Source organism: Nematolebias whitei, chromosome 9, assembly GCF_014905685.2.
Source record: "Nematolebias whitei isolate Nwh7 chromosome 9, NemWhi1, whole genome shotgun sequence".
NCBI classification, from domain to species: domain Eukaryota; kingdom Metazoa; phylum Chordata; class Actinopteri; order Cyprinodontiformes; family Rivulidae; genus Nematolebias; species Nematolebias whitei.
The window spans coordinates 21108411-21129617 of NC_056506.1; the positions used below are offsets into that span (position 1 = coordinate 21108411).

The following is a 21207-nucleotide window of genomic DNA, read 5'->3' on the forward strand; positions in this document are numbered from 1 at the left end:
AAGTGTTAGAACAACGACACTTCAGATAACAGTTCTATGATTTTAGATAGATTTCAGTCTAAACATCAGGAAACTAAACTATGAAATGTTATTTTTCTTTGTGTTCAGCAGAGGTTTATAGTTGCAGTTACCCCATCATACACCTGATGGAGCCAACGAGCAGAGCTGGGACTCAACAACCTACACCAGACCCACACACTGCACCACAAGCATCTGTCTGCAACCTGCAGCCAATCACATTACACATACGTCCCCCGATGTGTTTGAATTAACTTAGACTTAATCTCAGTGGCTCACCTGTGAGAACAAAACCAAGTTGTTGTATCTTGAAAAGCAAAGCTTCAACCTCTCCTACACACACACACACACACACACACACACACACACACACACACACACATACACACACACACACACACACACAAACACACACAGATGTGTGGTACAAAAAAAAAGAGGCAAAGGACAGCACTTTGTTCTTCACTTTGCAGGCAAGTATTGGTGTGTGTGTGTGTCTGTAAGGGTTAAATATACACTCATAAATAGTGCATGTGAAAGAAATGGATTGCATGTTGGTTTATAAATAGACAAATGAAGGGAAGACAACAACAGACTGACTTATTGGAGTAAGATAATTCACTAATTCCCAGGCTGTCTGATCAACAACAAACACCAATGTTACACTTTGTTTCACCATTGTTTATGGTCAGTCTCTGTTGAGGACTGTATTTATGTAGCTCCTTTCATCTGATCAAGACACTCAAAGCACTTTACAACAATCTGTGCCTCAATTACTCATTCATACAGCACTCTACTGGATCTACACAAAGTTAATTAAACAAATCATTCTAAAGAGACTAATCAGAGCTGGGATGGGACACACATCGGAGGCAATGAGGGGTTCAGTGTCTTGCCCAGGGACACTTCGGCATGTGACTGCTGGTGGATTTGAACCCCCAACTCTTGCATTGGAGGACGACTGCTCTAACCACTCGGCCACAGCCACCTTGAGGGAAGGTTGGGGCAGAAAAACTTGCAAGTTGAGCAAAAATGAAACTATAGTTTGATGTTAAGCCTTAATTTGACAGCACACATTTTCATACAGAAAGACACCCCCCCCCCCCCCCCCCCCGAAGCTTAAAGATCTTAGTGTAGTGAAACACTCAAAACAACATCAGAGGATCTTATGTTCATTCTCTGTGTAACATCCAGTCATTCAACAAACACCAAAACACACAAAAGAAGCAATATATTTTTCACAGTTCACAGCAATAATCTCATTTTTTGGACAAAAGCGATGGAATCCTGTTAGCTGGAACTGCTCTTGAAGCTGTAAAAACACTGAAACTATGCATCCTTCTCACACTCAACAACCACCTTCAAGCAACTCGTAAGGAACTAACACTGAATTTAGAGGTTTACGGTCATTTTAAAAATAAAGATGTTCTGGTAGACAATACGGAACAAAGCATGATAAAGATGGTGAAGTTGAATGATGGTCATTTCATTCATCTTTCAAAAGCGATGTGAGGAAAACAGCCTTATTGGTAATACTGACCCATATTGTGTGCCAAAAAAGCTCCTGAACTGAGCTAAAGTGGAATTTAGTTCTATGTTTACCATTACTGGTAAATGGTTTTAAAGTGTGTGGTTCCAGTGGAGCTTGATTTTACTGTGCAGCAGAAGAAACATATTTCTATTTGTTAGAAACAAGATGGCATAATAAATACACACGTTGAATACTGCCTAGATTATGACAGGAAAACTGTCTTACCTGTTGATGGAGGTCAAGTTGTTAGTGGCACAAGGGAACATATGGAAAAAGAAACAACAAAAACACATTAGCTCTGAATATAACTGAATAAAAAAATCCAAACATCTATGTTAGTGTTAGGACTTCTAGCACACCATAGAAAACGAGTATAGAGTTGTTTTATTATTTAAAATGCAGTTTTAGTCTCCAGAAGGGAAAGAGTCATCACTAATCAGAGATTTTGCCACCAGTGAAACTGCTATAATAGTGAGTGTTGATAATCCAATAAGTCATAAAGATATGAATCAAATTTAAATAATAATTCATCGAAGCATAAAGTGTGGTTAAGTGTTATGTGTGTGGAGGACACAGAGAACTACAGTGGGAAGTTAATTTACTTTAAAAGGCTATTTTAGTTACAGAGGATTAAAGAATTAAACTGTAACATAATTTAAAGAAAGCAAGTGTTTTCCTCCTGGTTTTCTCCGTCAGATCCGAACGGTACACTGCACTGACCAGATGGATGCTGCAACCGTTTAGGGTCAGCTTTTCAGAAATGCGCTAACAAGTAAATAAAAAAAAACTTAATATTTGATTTTGTTTTGTCATAAATTGTGATAAAAAGAGAAACAAACATATTTTAAGCAACACTTGGATCAGAAGAATGTGTGTTTGTTAGATATCTCAGCAGCTGGCCTTGGAAATAAAAAAACAACTAATTTTCTTTAACAGATTTAAAGTGAAGTGTGCGGGTTATATTCACAGAAGAGTTTAGCTTATTGTTAAGTTGAAACTCTTTGGTTGACGACCTAAAAATGGAAAAACACCAGGACGACTAACAGAGACACGAGTCTAACATCTAACATAAAACAAGTGAATGTTCCTCTTTAACTTGGTCTTTACTTTAAAAGCTGAAAAACTATTAACTTATTCTTTCACATAGAAGCTGAACTATTTGGATAGTGAGTGTGCTGCAGTGTCGTCAAACTAGAATAATGTTACATTTTATATACATTTAAAATAATGAAATATACAGTCAACCTACAAAGACAGCTTGCCAATTGAAAGTTTTGCATTATCAGCCTAAACTACATTATATTATTGAAAAAAACCGCTTTGAACACATTTTACTTGACATTTACATGACAAATTAACTTTAATTCATTTATCACTATATTGTATTTAGTAGATAAATAATTAGAGGTTTGAAAACCTCAAAAGACAACAGCAAATTGTCTTTATCATGCAAGAACCTTGATTATGTGAATGCTTTTATAGACAAAAAGGAGATAGTGTGAGATAGAACAGGCAGCTGATATTTAGATGAAACAGCAGAGCAAGCAGGACATTATTTAGAGAGCAGGCCATGAAAAACAGCTGTTATGATCATGGTGACTGATACACAGAAGCAAGCAGAGGAAAATCAAATAAGACAACTTCTGAGTTCACTCTCCTGTGGGTTTAGTTAGAAAGGGCCCGACCAGCACAATACATTTGTGTCCCATACTCATCGTGCCAGATGATGTACAAGAACTCAAATGTTGTTTTTTTTCCAGGTGAATATCTTCCAGTTTTAAACTGTTAACAAAGAGTAATGGATAACTTTGAACCAAAATATACGTACATATCCTACAAACTGGTTTACCAAATTCAGTTTGTCGGGCCCTAATTATTACACTTTCACAGAGAAAAGGATGAAACACCAAACAGGTCTTGGTGCTCCATCCACAGGCTGAGCCATGCATACAAACAAACAAAAAGTAATAATTTCTGCAGTCCTAATTTAGGATATTTTCTGTTCTAATCTGGCACACGGTTTTTATATTTGTCCCTGTAGTTCACCAACCTTCCACTGAGGGGAGCTGTGTCGACGAGGACTCCTGGTGCTCTGAGTGTGCAAGGAGAGAAGGAGAGCCTGCTTGGGTGATGGAAGGAGGGGGTGTGGCTGGGCTAAGTGACATGGCAACACCTTTGGGAGGAGTGTCTGATGATGAGAGGGCGGTGGAGGGGGTCGTAGACGTGGGCGCTGCAGTTCCTGTTGCTGTACTGACAGCAGGAGTGGCTGTGGAGGACATGAACGTGGCTGAGGGGACAAACGGCTTTGCATTAACGTTAAGGACCGAGCCGACTACAGCTGCTGCAGGAGCTAAGGGTGATGAGTAGGTAGAAGGGGTGAAAGCTGGAGGGAGGTGTGGAATGGTGTCTGCAGGGTTAAAAGCAGAGGTTTGTGAAGAAAGGATGCCAGTGTCTACCGGGGTGGACTTAGTGAGGGAAGGGGCGGCAATAGTGGAGGTGTTGGTGATAGGGGTGGTGGTCTGTGAGTCAGGGGTGGAACCTGGAGGAGTCTGGAGGACTGAATCGAGGAAAGAGAACGTCTGGGAGACTGGGCTCAGATTGTCTCCTGTCAGTAGAGCAAGACTACCGCTGCCATCGCCAGTCACACTTTTCTTGTCAGCACTGGGGGCAAAACTACTGTGAGGTTCAAGCTTACTGCTTGAAACTTCCTCTTCGTCTGCCTTGTGCCCATCTTTACCAGACTGAGGGTAGTCGTCTACACACATGGGTTCATAGGCACGTGGAGATAAATCTTTTGCAAAGCTAACATGGGATGAGTTAGTGAAACTGGTGGGGATTTGGTCTGGGGCAGTGTCAGCAGCTGCAGCCCACTTAGGAGCAACTGCAGCCGGTGTCGGGGAGACAGGCTGCTGGGGGGCACCCCACTCCTCTGGAAGTCTTGCCCGACTCTTAGTCTTCCTACCTTTTACCCTACCCCCTCCTCCACTCTCTCGTATCTCCCACTCCCAGTTCTCCTCCTCGTCTTCGTCATCCTCTGCCTCCCTTCCGCCTTTCTCCTGCATCCCATGCTTGTTTGAGGGGCCAGTGTTTTCCAAGAAGTTGTAGACCTCATCACGGTCCTTCCTCTTCTTCTTACGCCGTCGCTGCTTGCCGGCCTCTCCCCCCGTCCCCACTCTCTCTGGACTGAGGGGTTCAGAGTTGGAGGATGTGGGACTGCTGTCGTCCACTGAGCCACTGGGGGAGAGGATGGGAGCTGCCGAGGGGAGGGGGGGAGGGTTTTATCAGAGGAGGAACCAGTCACATACTAAGTCAGAAAATGTGAGCTAAAAAGCATCAGATTGTGGTGACTATGAGTGAGATTTGAAATCAACATTGTCTAATTTGTTGGCTGTATCTTGCTGCAAACTGAGATTAATGATTGGTCACATCAGTGCTGTAAGTTTAAAACAAACATCTGGAATAATTTGACTGCAAGCTGACAGCTCTAAGTAACTCAGTTCATACCTCAATGCATTTTTACTGCACCTTGAGCAGATGTAGACTAGACAACACAGAGCCAATTTTACACAAACCATTCTTCTTCATCGCTCCAAAAATCCAATGAATGAAGAACTGGTGATTTTTAAAGTGATGTTCTGTCACATCGATAGTTTGTACCTGTTCAGCCATGACATCAGTCATAGAGCACAGAGTAAAGAGAAAGTGGCAGAAATCTTGGTCCAGGCTGTCCCTTTAAATATAACGACGTTAACAAAAAAAAAAAAAAGGTTAAACTGTGTCATCTGGAACGATAGTGGACCACAGACTACGTTCCAGCACAGACAGTCTTAGATGTACAGAACCACAGATGTCTGTGTAAATATTTTGTCTGATGCAAAAATAAAGCAGTGTAAAAAGTTACAGTAAATGATTTACTTTGAGCTGCACTGACATTTTTGCGGTCTGAGATGTTAGATGGTCTTAAAGTGTTCTTCTGAGTAGCAGTTCACTTGACCCGCACATGAAAAAGGCTGATCTGAGTGCTGTCCTTGTATCCAGAAATACTGCATACAGTGCTTACCAAGTCTGAACTACTGCTTCAAAGTTACATTTTACACACATTGTCATGTACTGGATAATGTATTATATGTACATTAGTTTTTTTAAGGACCATGTGGAATAAAAAAACAAAATTCTGCAGCTCTGTTCTGATCCTCTCTGGTTCTATTCAGTGTTACATATAGATATTTCTAACATTCTCCTAGACATTCAGTAAAACTAGACTCCGAAACTTCCGAGTAAAAACACCTTATGGGTTTGCCAGATTAAGGCCCCGTCCACACTAACATACTGTTTTTCAAAACAATTTTTTTCTGCTGCGTGCGCACCTCTTATTTCCATACAAACATTGTCAATGGAAAAAACAAAGATTGTTACAAATGATCTTGAAAGTGTTGATATTTAAAGTCAGTTTTTGATATGTTTGTGTTAATTTAACAAACGTTCTGAGAAACGATGACGCACATGCTAACTTGTTTAGTATGCTAGAAACTGCACAAATAACAAAACCGTTCTAAAAAATTTTCCTCATCAGACAAAATTCTTCCCAGCTCTTTCGCTATTAAACTATGATCGCATAAAGAAAAGGTCAATGATTGAATAATTATGGTAAACTATGTAAAAATATATAGGGGCCGAGATAGGGTAGATGCAGGGCAGCCAACTCGAGACCCGAAAGTCCCAGGTTCGATCCCCGGTCATTGCACATCTCGTGGGGTCTCTGAGCAGGACACCTAATCCCTAAATGCTCCCCGGGTGCTTTCAATAGGTGCCCACTGCTCCACCTGGTGGTGGATGGGTTAAATGCAGAGAGCCAATTTCACCATTGTATGGGAACAGACAATTAACACATTATTATTATTATTATAAGATAAATCATAGCCATGATGAGAATGTTCTTCATTTGAGACAGGATTCATGTCAGCTTTGTTACCACCTTGTGGTTTGGCATTGGTACTGATTACTTTTTTTTTTTAATAGACAACATCCATTTGTTTAGAAACTGTAAAATGTGACCTTTGCAAGCAATATGAGTTACAAGAAGGAATCTTTCAAATTCCCCATCTCAAAAGCTTTAAAATTATAGTTTTGAAATTTGGCTCTTTGTCTCCTGGTCTGATGACAGCCTAGTTTTGTTTATGAGCAAGCCTGTCTGAAATCTAGATTTTTATTGGTCTGGAGAGATTTCATTAGGAATTCCCACCTATATTTAAACAGAAAATGCTTCAGCTTCACAATGACACCCAACATGATATAAAATGAAATGATAAGGGGTTAAAGACACAGGATTATTTCAGAAGTTATACCTGCTAGCAGACAGACTCAAAGCTAGATTAGGAAGTTGACCTGATATTTTAAATGCATGGATTGCTAGATGGTGTCTTTATGGACTCAATATCATGCAAATCTCAGTTACGGCAAAAATCAACATTTGAACTTTTTTGCACTGCTGTTTCTCAGTAAGCGCAGTTTGAAGCACGGTTCACAAATGTTTCATTTGAAACAAAGACTAGGTTTAAATTAAACTCACTTGGATTGAGAATGTGATTCTGGGAGAATTATTAATGTTTATTGGCTCGTGTTAGAACCAGCTGTAATAGTTCACATTTTCTTCAGGAATTATAAGCAGGTACTGCTACAGATGCTAGAATAAAATGCATTCCACATGTATTGTTTCAATAAATAAAACACTTGAGACAGATGATACCGTCTGCTTTTTGGCTCTTTTTCAACATTTAGAACATTTACCGTGTTGAGTATGTGAAGGTGCCTGATTTTGTAATGACAAAAAATAAGTGTTGTTCTCATCTTCCTTTTTTATTGCTCTCCATTACCGATTTACAGATTATCAGGTGATGTGAATTAGGAATATCTGCCTGTGTAAGAGCAGCATCTCATGCTGGATCTGCTGTTGATTACTTGCGTACACACGTACACAGGAATTTGTAAAGCTGCTGTTGGAAAGTTCACCCAAACCAACGCAGAAGCAAATGAAGTGTGCTTCAGGTCAGGTAAACACTGTGAACGTTTGATGCGTTTCTCATTCTGTTCTTTTCATCATCGTCATCCAGAGAACAAAGCTGTTCTTGTGAAGCGAGCACACACACTCGAGCGCTGGGAGCTGCAGAGCTTCGAAGCAACTTAATAAGACGAATAACTCGAGCGCATATCATACAGGATGTAGCGTGCATAATCTAGTCGAATGCAAACATATCTGAAGAGTCGTACAACAAATGTAAAGTGACGTCTTAAACAAAACAAGTGAAATACAGAATCGCAAAACAAAGGCACATTGTAGCGCTAACAAACCCAAAGAAATCAGTCTGCACTGAAGTGAACTTCCTTGTCTGTTCTTGTTTCGGGGTGGTGATATTACAGCTGGGCATGGCTTTTCTCCCTGAAACCATGTTTCTCAACTAGTACTGACAAGCATTTCACAAGTTCACAAATGAGCAGAGCGAGGGAGATGAATATACAGACAGAAGACAAAAGATAAGAGTAAAATGCAATGCATGACCTGACCTCCCCTCTCTAAATCTGCTCATTTGTTCTTCTCCCTGACTTACACGTTTTTACATCTCAGCTTTCAGCATCCTATTCCTATACACTCCTGCCTAACAGGATGTAGACAACATTACATTTCCTTTGAAATCTGCACCTCTGCCTACACTTCAAATAAAACTAATAAACTGTTTTAGTCTGTGATGTGAAAACTAATCTGCTATAAAGAAGCAGAAGAGGAGTCATCGTCCATATTTTACATATTTATTAGAAGTGCTTCTCGGTATGGACTGTAGCCAGGAAACACAATAAATGTTTGAGAAGTTGTTGATTTAAACAAATCAGAAGGTAGGCTCAAACTTTGTGCAAAAAAAAAAGGATTGCAGTGAAGATGCATGCAGACTTCCACTGCACAGACAATGAATATGTGGATGAAGGCAGTGCAAGCACAGCTGGACATGAGCTGTAGCATGTTTAAGCTTTATCACGAGAGTCCTGCAGATGTCTTGTAGCTCAAAAGGAGCTTTTTCCTTTAAATTAACAACACCTCAGTCAGAAAGTCTTCTGAATCAAAGGGATGACATTACGAAGATGGATGAAATTAACAGCATGCTTGATGATTTGATGCAGGGCATGATGGCACTTCTGCTGGCAGATAAAATCAACATATTTTTGCCAATTATACACTTTTTTGTTGCATTCCTACAGACCGTCAGAACTGAAAATAAAAACCACCACAATTTTAAACTCTATTTAGGTTGTCAACAAGAGCAAATTATACAATGTTTAAAACAACAACAACAAAATACTGAAAAGTTTTTACATATCGTGACATCATTTTACCTGAAACACAAGGATGCAAATGTCAGACAGAAAGTAGAGCTGTTTAAATGCTACTAAAAATCTCATGAACTCTGCTATGACATGTAATATCTGCAACACAAGGAATTTTAGACTTGTAGCATGTTTTTATACTTTTAATGTAGTTTTTCTACATTTGATTTTTTTTTTTAAAGCAGAACTTATTTACATCAGCAGATAATATAGAAATAAACCTAAATTAGTGATGAACCTTTCTTTAAAATGGGTTTCTTTCTAGATTTGAGGGAAATAATCCAAGAGGAGGTGAGAAGCAGAAGCAGGTGAAATGTCCAGGATTTAGTCTGGTTCCTTTAGTGCAGGAACAGCTCATGCTAAATGTTTCTTCTTATCCGTCTTGAAGAAGGGTTTGGATCAAGGCTGTTGATGATTTCAGCTATTGAACGTTGGTGAGTTTTCTTAAATGTTCACCAGAACTTCCTCTGAAAAATGTCTATTAGATCAAGCTCAAAACCTTTGAAAACATTAGTGTTGCTCCTTTTATGATTCATAAGTTCTTCGCTAGAATGCCTTTTTGTAACGCTGCATAAACAACACGCTGCTGACATTCAGTTTGTAAACAGATCTCTTATTTTCTCTTAGCAGTCATTCACTCCACTCAGTTTTGACTGAAGGACTCACAAGATTTTATGTCAAAATTCTTACAAGCTGAAAATATGAAACGGCTGATGGTTGTCGTCTACAAGAGGACTTTTTCTGGGTCACTGCAGGTTTTCTGTGAGGAGGTAGAGACGGCTGAGCTCTGAATTTTAAAATAGCCGCATTTGGTTGTCTCTGAAAATTTAATGAACAATAGGAGGTTATTTTTAGTGCCAAACAAGCACAGATGCATGCTTTTAAAGGTGAATGTGTGGTGTACAAGCCTTTAGAGCAGCCACTGAGAGCCACTATTCTGCAGTCACCAGTCTTTTGGACTGACGGGTTTTTCTTCATTGGGCTCACTGCTGGTTTTCAGTTTTATATGCAGTGCACACATCTGTGTCACTAATCTGGATCACAAATAATTGAAGCAGAAGACTTGAACTCAGCTTGCTTTAAGTACTATGAGCTATTTTTACTATATTAATTTTAAAAAAATGCAACCGAGCTATAAATAAATGCATTAGACATCATTTAGATTTTTGCTTACTGACATCATTTTAGATATAAATTGAGCGTCAGGATGGACATTAAAGTAAAATTTGACCTAACTGATGAAACAAGTGGCAGCGCCACACGTCTCTTTACAGCTGGAAACGCAGCTTTCAGGCAGTCACAAGTCATGACATAAACCTCCCCTTTGGGTAAACGTTTTAGTTGCTTGGCAACCTTAAAATGACCCCATGTTCAGCTTGTACTCCCTTGTGCAGCAATTGATTAAGACAAACATTAACAATTTATTAAAAAAGGCACCTATAGTGTCTCGGTGAGCTGTAATTTTCCTACAGGGAGCGGTTTTCTCTCAAGACTGCAGCAAATAATAAGGAGGACATTGAAACTGCAGATGTTTGTTGTCAGTGGAGAGAGAACAGCGAGGTGCATGGACTGTGAAGCCATAAGGCGACCAGCGGTGAGAGGAACAAAGCTGAGGTGTCACCAGGGGTGGTGCAAACAGCTAGAAAAGGCTGCCCTCTGCTGCTGAAAACCTGTCCTGTGTGATCAGGCTGTTTCCATCCACCTGCTGCAGAAACCCAGGCCCACCTTTAATGTTTTAGCTTCCCATAAGTAGGAATTCACGTTCAATTTAAAACTGTCAGCATGTTTTCCCACCATTAGATGTGACATGAAGCTAAGCCACTTTAATACCTGCAGAGTGATCCATGGAGTGGATTCCTGGGCCACTGGTTGAAAACGGATTGGTGGTGTTAAAAGGACCGCTCCCACTGACGTTACTGCTGGTTTTGTTCTCCATACCAAACAGGCCTGAGCTCTTCTGGGTGTCCATAGCCGGACTCATCCCAGTCTGTCCAAAACTGGAGCTCATAGTGGTCTGGAATGGTGGCAAGCTGGACCCCATGGTCCCACCCACCCCAGACTGAGAGAAACCTGATGAACAGAAAGAAGACAGAGGAGTCACAAACAAACTGACAATCACAGAGAAAAGTGAGGACGTCTTCAGATTCTAAGGGTTTGTGAATGAGTCTCCTCTGGAAATGTGACACTTCACGCAGGGATTCAACAACTTAACAACTTTCAGCAGCTTAAAGAGCTGCAAACTCCACTGGAAACACAGAGACAGTTAAACTCCCGCTTTGAGTCTGTGCCGCCTGTTTTACAATTAGCCAAACCACGAGATATTCTTTATTTTTCACACACAGCTTTGATATTTTTCACAGTTCTTCAATAAGACTGTGACATATAAACAACTTTTACAGATTTGTATATCAACGTATCGATATCAAACACTTCTCCTTCAAAGAATCATAAGAATTATTAACTGAGTGTTTCAAGCTGAAATAAGTAAATACACATTTCAGCAAAGTGGTTTTATGTAGATTTTAGACGGAGGGTTTGGAGCCAAATCAACGTTTCTGTCATTTAGTTTGCTATTTCTATCTTTACAGTACTCCCTCGATATTTCGTGGGGCGACTTTTGCGGACTCACTATTTTGCAGGTTTTCAATGTATAAATTGTACACACTAGCTATGTTTACATGTGCAAATCCTTTCATCAGATTGAAATGTATTCAGATAAAATAATCCAAATGTATCGTTTACAGCAATCAATTCAATCAATTTTATTTATAAATGGGTACAATCTGTTCCCGATGAGCGTTTACATGCAGCAGGTTTTTATTCTGAATCGAAGTACTGACATGCGCAGAGTGGTAAACTCTCCTTACAACAAAACACAGAAGAAGTTCTGTTTTAATGACGATTGAGACGTTACTGCACTCCCTGACTGAGCTACAGGTAATACAGATCATTCTGAGCTCTTTCAAAGTTTCTAGTACAAATGCTGCGTCGCTCACCGACCAGTTTTGCTTCCTCGACATATTAACATCAAGTAGGGTGGAAATATGTGAGGTAGACATAGGTCGCACATGCACAGTCAGGTCAGTTTTCCATGATCGGAATAAAATGAACAGATTGTTTACATGCACACCATTCGTATTATGAATCGGCATAAACCACCCGTATCATTCTGATTACAAATTATTTTGGATCGAGCTGAATCAACAAAGAATAATCAGAATGAGGCGTTTACATGACACATTTTTATTCTGAATGGCCATTTAATCGATTACTTATGTCCATGTAAACATAGCTAACGCTTCCCAGTGGCCTGGCCACTCAAGTGATTGCTGAGGGGCCCCCTCCTTTCTCTTTCTGAGGCTGTCAGCCCCAGAAAGAGAAAGGAGGGGGCAGGGTGTGGTCTGTCTTTCCCCATCACTGCTGTGGGAGCTTCAGTGAGGCAGATACTAGAGTGAGCAGTATGGATTGTTTATTTAAAATAATCAAATGCGCCCAGAACCGAACCTTAACGAAAACCGAGCAGACCTGACCCGAACAGAGCCAGAACATTTTCCTAACTGGAAATGTCCCGGTGCTCCCAATGGCTAGTCCACTCTCGATGGCCAGTCCGCCCCCGGGTGCTGACTGGCTCAGTGACTGTACTATCAGTCTGTCTGCTCTCTTTCACTGTGCTCTTTTAGAGCATTTAGAGAGTTCAGAACATTTCCCAAGTATGGGAAAGGTTTATATATATATATACTAAAATAAACATAATGTCCCTATCCTGATGCATGCTCAATAATCCAGGTAGAAATATCTAAAAAAGTTAGGTCTGGCCCTCTGGACATTCAAAAAACAAAACAAAACAAAGCAAAACAAAATAAATAAATAAATAAACAAATAAATAAATAATGTAGAAACATTTCGGATGAAAGACGAAATGGTTCTATATTTTATTTATTTATTTATTTTTAATTTATTATTTTTTGTTTTGTTTTTTTGAATGTCCAGAGGGCCAGACTTAACTTTTTTTAGATAATGTCCATACTTTGCGGATCTTCACCCATCGCCAGGGTGTCTGGAACGTAACCACCACGATAAGTGAGGGACAACTGTATTCTCTGTTTTTATGGGGGAAAAAATCTAAGCAAAATAAAAATTGATTTAGCCAATCTTAAAACCAACTACCTCATTATATCATGACAACATGCTGACGATTAAGAAAAACATAAAACAAGTCATGAGCTATTTGTAGGTCATAAAAACATAAATTTATGTTAAAAAGCAGCAAAGGCATTTTGGCACATGGTCTCTTCTCAATGTCTGTTTCATAAATTATGTTAACAGTGTAGTTTAGCTGCAGCCACTCAGAACAATCAGCAAATGTTAATGTTCAATTTAACAAGATGACAAATATGTAGTGCAGCATAAACCATTTTTATTTATCTATGTATTTATTTATTTAAAATACAAACACTAGAAAAAACGGTGTTTACCTTTCACCTTCTTTACTGCTTTTAATGAACGGCTTGATTAGATTCAAGCCTATGACATGTCATCATGTAAATAACATTTTCCACTGTTGCACAGAAGGCTTCAATTAAAAAAACACCTGAACACACAATAAAGCACTGAGAAATGGATGAGTGACCAAACGGGAACAAACCAATTCACAATTTTCATTTTCTAACATTAGCTGTTTTACATTTGTCCATCTAAATCTTACTTCAGTCATTTTTGTTTAAATTTCTTATTATCTTACTGAATTCAAACTATCAAACGTTGAGCATGGTTTATATGAATAGAAGAACCTGAAATACAATAAAAAAAAAAAAATTGTCTAAGTAGTCATGTTGTGGTTAAATGATATTAGAAAAGTCATTGCTTATACCAGCCCTGAAAGAAGAAGCAAATGGTGAGTGTGTGTGTGAACAGAATAACAAATTTCTAGGACAAAGATAAAGCCTCTAATGCAGTGACCCACATACGTATGGCAGCTTTGAATCTGAAGCACAGAAGAAGAGCTGAAACTGAGACATAAAACAGCAACTTGCACTAAGATGCTTTAGCTCCTGGGTTGTTTAAACAGAAATAAACCAACTCTCTCATTATTTTAAGTGGTAAAAAACATCTATCAAATATTTACACAATTTATTTGCACTACATTCATATTGAAACAGAGAAAAGAAAAAAAAAAAAGCAATAAAAAACAGAATTATTGATTGAAATTCACCGAGATGGGAGGCAGAAATGACTCAGCAAGCTGCTGTCTGTGCTCAACCTGTCAGCCCGCCCATCACAGAAACAGATGAGTGAAGATGGTAAAACAGAAAGATGTCAAATAAATAAAGTAATATGAAAGGTTTTTACCATTATCAGGTGCTGAAATTGTAATTTTGCTTATCATAAGATAAATCAGTTTAAATCATAAAATTTGTTTGTGGACTTCAAGAAATAAAACAAAAATATGAAGTGGTCATAGCTCATACTTATCCTCAACACATACTTTGAACGTGTCATCTTGTGATTTGGACAAGATCTCACATATGGTTATTTTTAAGGCACCAAAATGCCTATAACACTAAAAAAAGATGTGTTAGTCAGTTAGCTGAGGTATAAATCAATACTCCTGGCCAGGACCATGCAGTCATGTCATCGGTTAAAGCAGGAGCAATGCAGTGGGTGAAAACTGCTGAGCAGCGCTCCTTCAACCCTCACCCGACAGGTAGTCAGATCCAAAGGCGGTCTGTCCCGGTGGGTCTTGGCGTCCACTAGATGTCATCATTGTTGACATCATCCCAGGGCCTAAAGGAGACAAAATGCAAAACGAGTTTCAAACTTTTGATTTGTCAAACTTAATCTGATCATCAAGGATCCTCTCACACTCAAATGTGCAGCAGTAAACCAGATGCATCTCCATCCACACAGAGACGGACTAAAACCTGCAGCTGAGTTTATCTGTCACACTGCTCTGTCAGCTGTTTGCTCATCCGACAGGTGCCATTTCCCCAAATCCACCCTCTGCAGACTGTGTGTGTTACATCTTTTGACAGTGAGGCGAGCAGACAACACGTCGCTGAAGGAAATATCACCATGGTTACACTAAAAGCAGGAAGACAGCATCTGTGGTTCCCTTGGCGACACTTGCTGTCAGCGGATGTTTCCTGGAGGACGGGTGCACCACCCACTGAGGCACACACACCAGGACACACACTTGCAGGCATGCAGACTAAAGTCAAAGTTTATAAATACACTCTTTTCCCAGTGCTGTTAAGGATGGGGGGGCCGCTCCGAGCTGATTAATCAAAGAGGATGACATGAGGTGCTGGTGGAGGGAGGACTTGCTACACTGACTCCCATTAAGCCAAAATAAATAAAACAAATGTTACATTTTCATATTAAGAAAAGGCCGTGAAGTAAACCCTGACTGAACTTGGGGGAGGTTATTTCAGGACATCCTTAACTCTACACCGACAAGCTTCAAACTCAGGATGACCAAACATTTAACTTCCTAATATTTATGAACATGAATAATAACTTTATTCAAAGCGTTGCCATTGTAGTAGGTGAAAGTCATCCTTATCACATGATCTGAGCGCTAACAGATAGCACAAGATTGGGGAGTGGTGGTGCAGAGGATATAGAGAGTGGGCCTGTGATCAGAGGGTCGCCGATCAACTCTCTGGGCCCTTGAGCAAGGCCCTTAAACCACCACCCCACCCACACACACACACACACACACACATGTGTGCTCACATGTGCAATGGGAAAAATGCAGATAATTAATTTCCCCATTGGGAAGAGTACAATTATTATATAAAAATATCTTTGTTCAATCCTTAGCATGGGAGGTAGAGGGAGATGTGCATTCCTTCAAGGAATGATCCTTTCATCGTCTTTAACAACACAGAGATGAGAGATAAAGCAGAAATCACAGCACACCATTATTTAGCAGCAGGCACAACGCCATGATATTCAAATACTGCCAGTTTGAACGAGATGTGCATGTCAGTAAAATACAAAATCATAAGTAATTTATATACTGAGGGGAAAAAATAATTTGAGGGTTTGTGTATATTATCAAAGAATAATGTAACAAATTAAACTACAATTACATAATGTAAGATCAACTATCATGTATAAAGGTCAGGGGTAAGGACCCAGACGCAGGCAGACACGAAGAGCTCAGCATAAAGTACCACTTTACAATAAGGCTCCCCTTATAGATACTAACAAATAGTTTATAGATATCCAACATTTTTCAGTCAGGTCATCCGGACAGTTTATTTTTTTGTGCTGAAACGTCTCACCTTCAATCCGGAAGCCTTCATCAGTCAAGGAAACACACAACACAAAACTGATTCCTGATTAACGTTTCAACATAAAGAAAGAAACTGTCCAGATGACCTGACTAAAAAATGTTGGATTGTATACCTGGATTATTGAGTATGGACTTTGTAGTTTATAGATATGTTACTAATTCCACTATAAACACTTCATGAATCATTAATAACTGCTTATTATGCATTAATTAAGGGTGACAGAGACTAAACTGACCAGTTCGTTGCCAAATAGTGAACCAAATCTGTTCATCTATACATTTCATCTAGAGTTGTTATATTAAACATTTCAGACTAATTTACTACATTTTTAGCACAAACAGCATTTGTAAATGTATTGATTTAGCATATACCGTAATATTGTACTTTATCACTGCATTATAAGTATCTACGACTATAGATATTTATGCTAGGAGTCCTATCGCCAACAATATTCACTCAAAATCTGCACAAAATCCTCTAGATCAGAGGTGCCCAAAGTGGGGTCCGTGGGCCAAAGCTGGCCCGTCAAGCCGTTTGATTTGGCCCACCAAGCTGTCCTCGTTACTATAATAAATTTCCATTGAAGAATCAATGTGTTTTCACTCAGTTATTACACCCATTGACTTTAATGTTAGATGGAAATGTCAGCCCAATGACTATATATGGGACTGTTTATTTATGTCCATATTATTGTTGCTGTTAAGTTGTGTTGCTGTTGGACATGCATTTTTTTTTACATTTTGCACTAAATATAATTATACTGAAATGCTAAAATTTCAATATATGTTTTAATTTCTTATATATGACTTATTTGTTATATTTTGTGTTCTATAATGTTCTTTATACAGAACGTAATGTTAAATAACTATAAAAATAAATGGACTTTACTTAAAGAAGTATTTGCATTTCATGTATTATATTGTGGGCAGCACGGTGGCACAACTGGTAGAGCTGCTGCCTCTCAGTGAAAAGGTCCTTGGTTCAAACCCCGGTCCAGGGGCCTTTCTGGGTGGAGTTTGCATGTTCTCTCCGTGCATGCGTGGGTTTTCTCCGGGTACTCCGGTTTCCTCCCACAGTCCAAAAACATGCATGTTGGCCTGATTGGTAACTCTAAATTGTCCCTAGGTGTGAGTGAGAGAGTGAATGGTTGTTTGTCTCGTTTGTCTCTATGTGGCCTTGTGATGGACTTGCGACCCGTCCAGGGTGTACCCCGCCCCTCGCACAGTGATTGCTGGACATGGGCACCGGCGACCCCTGTGACCCAAAATGGAATAAACGGGTAAAGATAATGGATGGATGGATGGATGGATGGATGGATGGATGGTATTATATTGTTGCATTTTGCACACAGCCCTCTGATAGATTTTAAATTTGACCCTCTCAGGGAAAAAGTTTGGGCACCGCTGCTCTAGATACTATAAGTATCTATAGTAGATACTTATAATTCAGTGATAAAGTACAATAGTATATCCTAAAAAAATAGGTTAACAAATGCTTATTGTGATTACAAGGTAGTAACTTAGTCTGAAATGTTTAATATAACAACTCTAGATGAAATATATAGATGAACAGATTTGGCTCAGTATCTGGCAAGAAACTTCAGTTTTGTCTCTTTCTAGCCCTTAATTAATGCATAATAAGCAGTTATTACTGATTCATAAAGTGTTTATAGAGGAATTAATAACAAATATGTAAACTATTTATTAGCCATCTATAAGGGGAGCCTTAATATAAAGTGGTACCCAGCGTAAAAATAAAAATAATTTATGTTAACAAAACAAAAGCTGACGAGGCAGCTGTTGGATAACTCGACTCGAAGGACCAAAAACGTTAAATAATTTAATTATCCTATCATAACTCATTAATCAAATAGTCACAAAGAGGAGAACGAGAAGGTTGTCAACCCAGGTTTAATCTTACAAGAGGAGCAGCAGTTGGAAATACAAGCATGAAGATGTTACATGTCGCTCTGATCACAAGGTCTATTCACAGCGAAAGAGTTGACAAAAGCTTAAATACCCGATATCAGACAGAGGCGAGGTCAAGACGACCTTTGCTTAATAGCTCACTGTAGTTGGAAGCATCAGAGTTTATCACCTATCAATTTTCATTTATCAGGCTCCTCTCTGAGTAGACAGAAATGCTCTCGTCTTCACATACATGGTTCTATATCAATTTGACATTAGTAAGTGAAAAACATCCATGACCTTTACATCCCCCATCACAGCAAACCACTCACAAAAACACAGGGAAGCACAAGAAAAGTGACAGGGATTCAGAATAATGAACGGCTGGTGAGGAAGAGACAAAGGACCGTATAAATACAAAACTGAGTTGGATTGAAAGTGGGAACACTTGGGCTGAATTTTGATTGGGGACAGGTGAGGGTGGCAGGCTGACTGGAGTAACCCTGAGGCTGCTTACTGAGGGTAAATGGGAGATGGCACAAGAAATACAAAAACACAAGAGATCGAAACTGGACAGGAAAACAACAGAATCCAAAGGAAAAAATAATATCACAAAATAAAGCAAAGACACAACTTCATGTGTAACATTAAAACAACATTAGAACCTCTATTGTTTCCCGTGGTCAACAGAAAACTGTAAATGTTGATTAAAGCTGATGTTTGTCATCTCTGTGGAGCTATGTGTTTTAAATACAATTTAGAGGTTTCATTTTAAAATACAGTAGTCCCTCGCTACTTCGCGGTTCGTTTATCCTGGACCTGCTCTATTGCAGTTTTTCAAAATAAGATTTGCTGATTGATTGATGAGCCACACGATTTGCAAGGATTTTTTATTTAAAATGAATTATTTTACAATGCTGCACATTTATTCAGCCCAGAGCTGAAGAAAAAGCTTTCTCCTGCAACTTTGTGCAGCCCATACTGCAGGATAAGCTTCCTCCTGCAGCTGATCAGCTGTTCTCTGTGCAGAGTGGAAAAGTGGGCGTGGCCAAGAACGCTTGCAGGTGACAAAGAGCAGATGAGGCAGATAGAGGGAAGTCATGACATTCTGTGCTCTTTTAGATCGTTTAGAGTTTAGAAACATTGCTTAGAAATTAGAATATTGCAAGAGTGTGGGAAGGGTTTAAAAAGCCTTTATATATATATATATATATATATATATATATATATATATATATATATGTATGCACTGTATAAATACTAAATTACTACTTGTACTACTATTTCTACTTTGTGGATTTTCACTTATCGCGGGGTTTCAGGGTGTGGATCCCCTGAGATAAATAAGGAACTACTGCATCTCATTATTTATAACCACATGACAAGAGATAATATTCCTGATCCAAATAGTGATTAATCATTAAAACTGTTATAAAAGTTAAGTGAATATTTAGTATATGTCACTGAAACGGAAGTAAACAACTAGACTAGAGGAATATAATTTTGTGTAAAATGCAGTGTGAATGCTGGGCGTCGAACTTACTTGCTAAAATTTGCTGAAGAAGCTGAAATAGAAATGTTAAAGCTAAACGAATCAAAACATTATATTATATATCGATATACATATTAGGCTTAAACAGCGCCTTTTGTATCGGTGAATTATTTTGATAGAATGTCCGATATTTAACTTTATCATTAATTTCGTCCGATATCGATACCATGCCAATAAAATTGTGCATCCCTAATCCTAAGCAGTCCTTTATGTAGTGCACCCAATGTTTAACTCTTACAATAAAGTCTGGCTGCTTTGAAGCAAAATATAAAGAATTTAGCAGTAATTTAACACTTTTACACACCACTGCACCTTAACGCGCAAGCAGTGGTTCATGATGAAAAGCTGTTTTCTATCACGGGAATTGAGGCAACATATTTCTGGCCATGGCTAAGTATCGGTGTGATGGTGGATACAATCCTGAATAATTCATCATGCACGGAGTATGAGAGTAAGTGCACTGGATCAGAGTGAGGGGGCTGCGTTCTGCTTTCGATCTGAACATGGATCACACATACAGTAAAGAAGCAGAGGACGTAGAAACTGCAGAAACAACATGAGCTGTGTCTCTGTTTCCCCTCCGCCTTCATCACCGTTCAGCTCTGCTGTTTGTTGGCCTTGGATACGCTCACATTTTTCACTCCCTGAGTCTTTTTTCATGCCTTCAGTACTCCTAAATTATGAATGAGTACTTCAAGTTGCCGTGTCAAAGTTAAAAGAACTGTTTATTTTTAGTGCACATGTAAAACTTTACAAATGCTTCAGTTAGGAACAAAACACACAAATGACTCGGCACTGAAAATCTCTACAGCAGCATCTCTCATTGGCTGCTGAGTCAAACTGGAGACCAGTTTATTGTCACACAATGAAGACATGCAACTTTTCTGTGTTTTGCTATTGCATAAAAAGTTTCTCCTTATAGTGGTCTAGAGAGCTCAATAAGTTACAGCTAAAAAAGTTTAAACTAGCAAATCAACAAATGCACTGTAAACAGTCAGTAAATGTTTGTAAATGCTCTGTTAATCCTCATTAAATGATCAAATGACAAATGTTGCCTTAAAAAAAAAACTACCAGGTTTATGATAAAAAATGTAAACGATCAATTAGTTGCCCATTTGTTTATTAGCATTTATTGTTGGGATGTTTATTTATATTTGCTGAGACCATTCACAGTTCAGTTGATGTGCACGTGCCTGCACTAAGTTACTGAACATGATTTTTTTATTTGCTTTTTTTATTTAGCTTTATTATTTTTATTGGCTAACACACATAGAAGACAGAAATTGGGCAGCTCTTACAGAAAAAACTAGTGATAGCTAATTTTTTTTTTTCTTTGTTTTATAAACTATGGTAGCTTTTATGTAGCAAAAGTGCACTTTATCTTTAAATCAAAATAGAACTGTAAGGTTAGGCATAACCTGGAGTTTGACTCCAAGTCTCAGATATACGTATTAAATCTCCATTATGTTTGCTCCAAGTTGACAAATTGTACAACCTCATTAAAAACTGTACAGAAATGTGATT

At 38.8% G+C, this 21207-nt stretch overlaps 1 protein-coding gene across 1 annotated transcript in view; it reads right to left on the reverse strand.

The window, feature by feature from the left end:
• LOC119415002 (microtubule-associated protein 4) overlaps positions 1–21207 on the reverse strand; it is a gene marked incomplete in the record, with an annotated part of 124149 nt that overhangs the window by 58245 nt on the left and 44697 nt on the right. Inside the window, 2 exon segments of the mRNA XM_037682125.1 lie at positions 10754–10993; positions 14621–14707. Coding sequence (XP_037538053.1) covers positions 10754–10993; positions 14621–14707 — 327 coding nt within the window.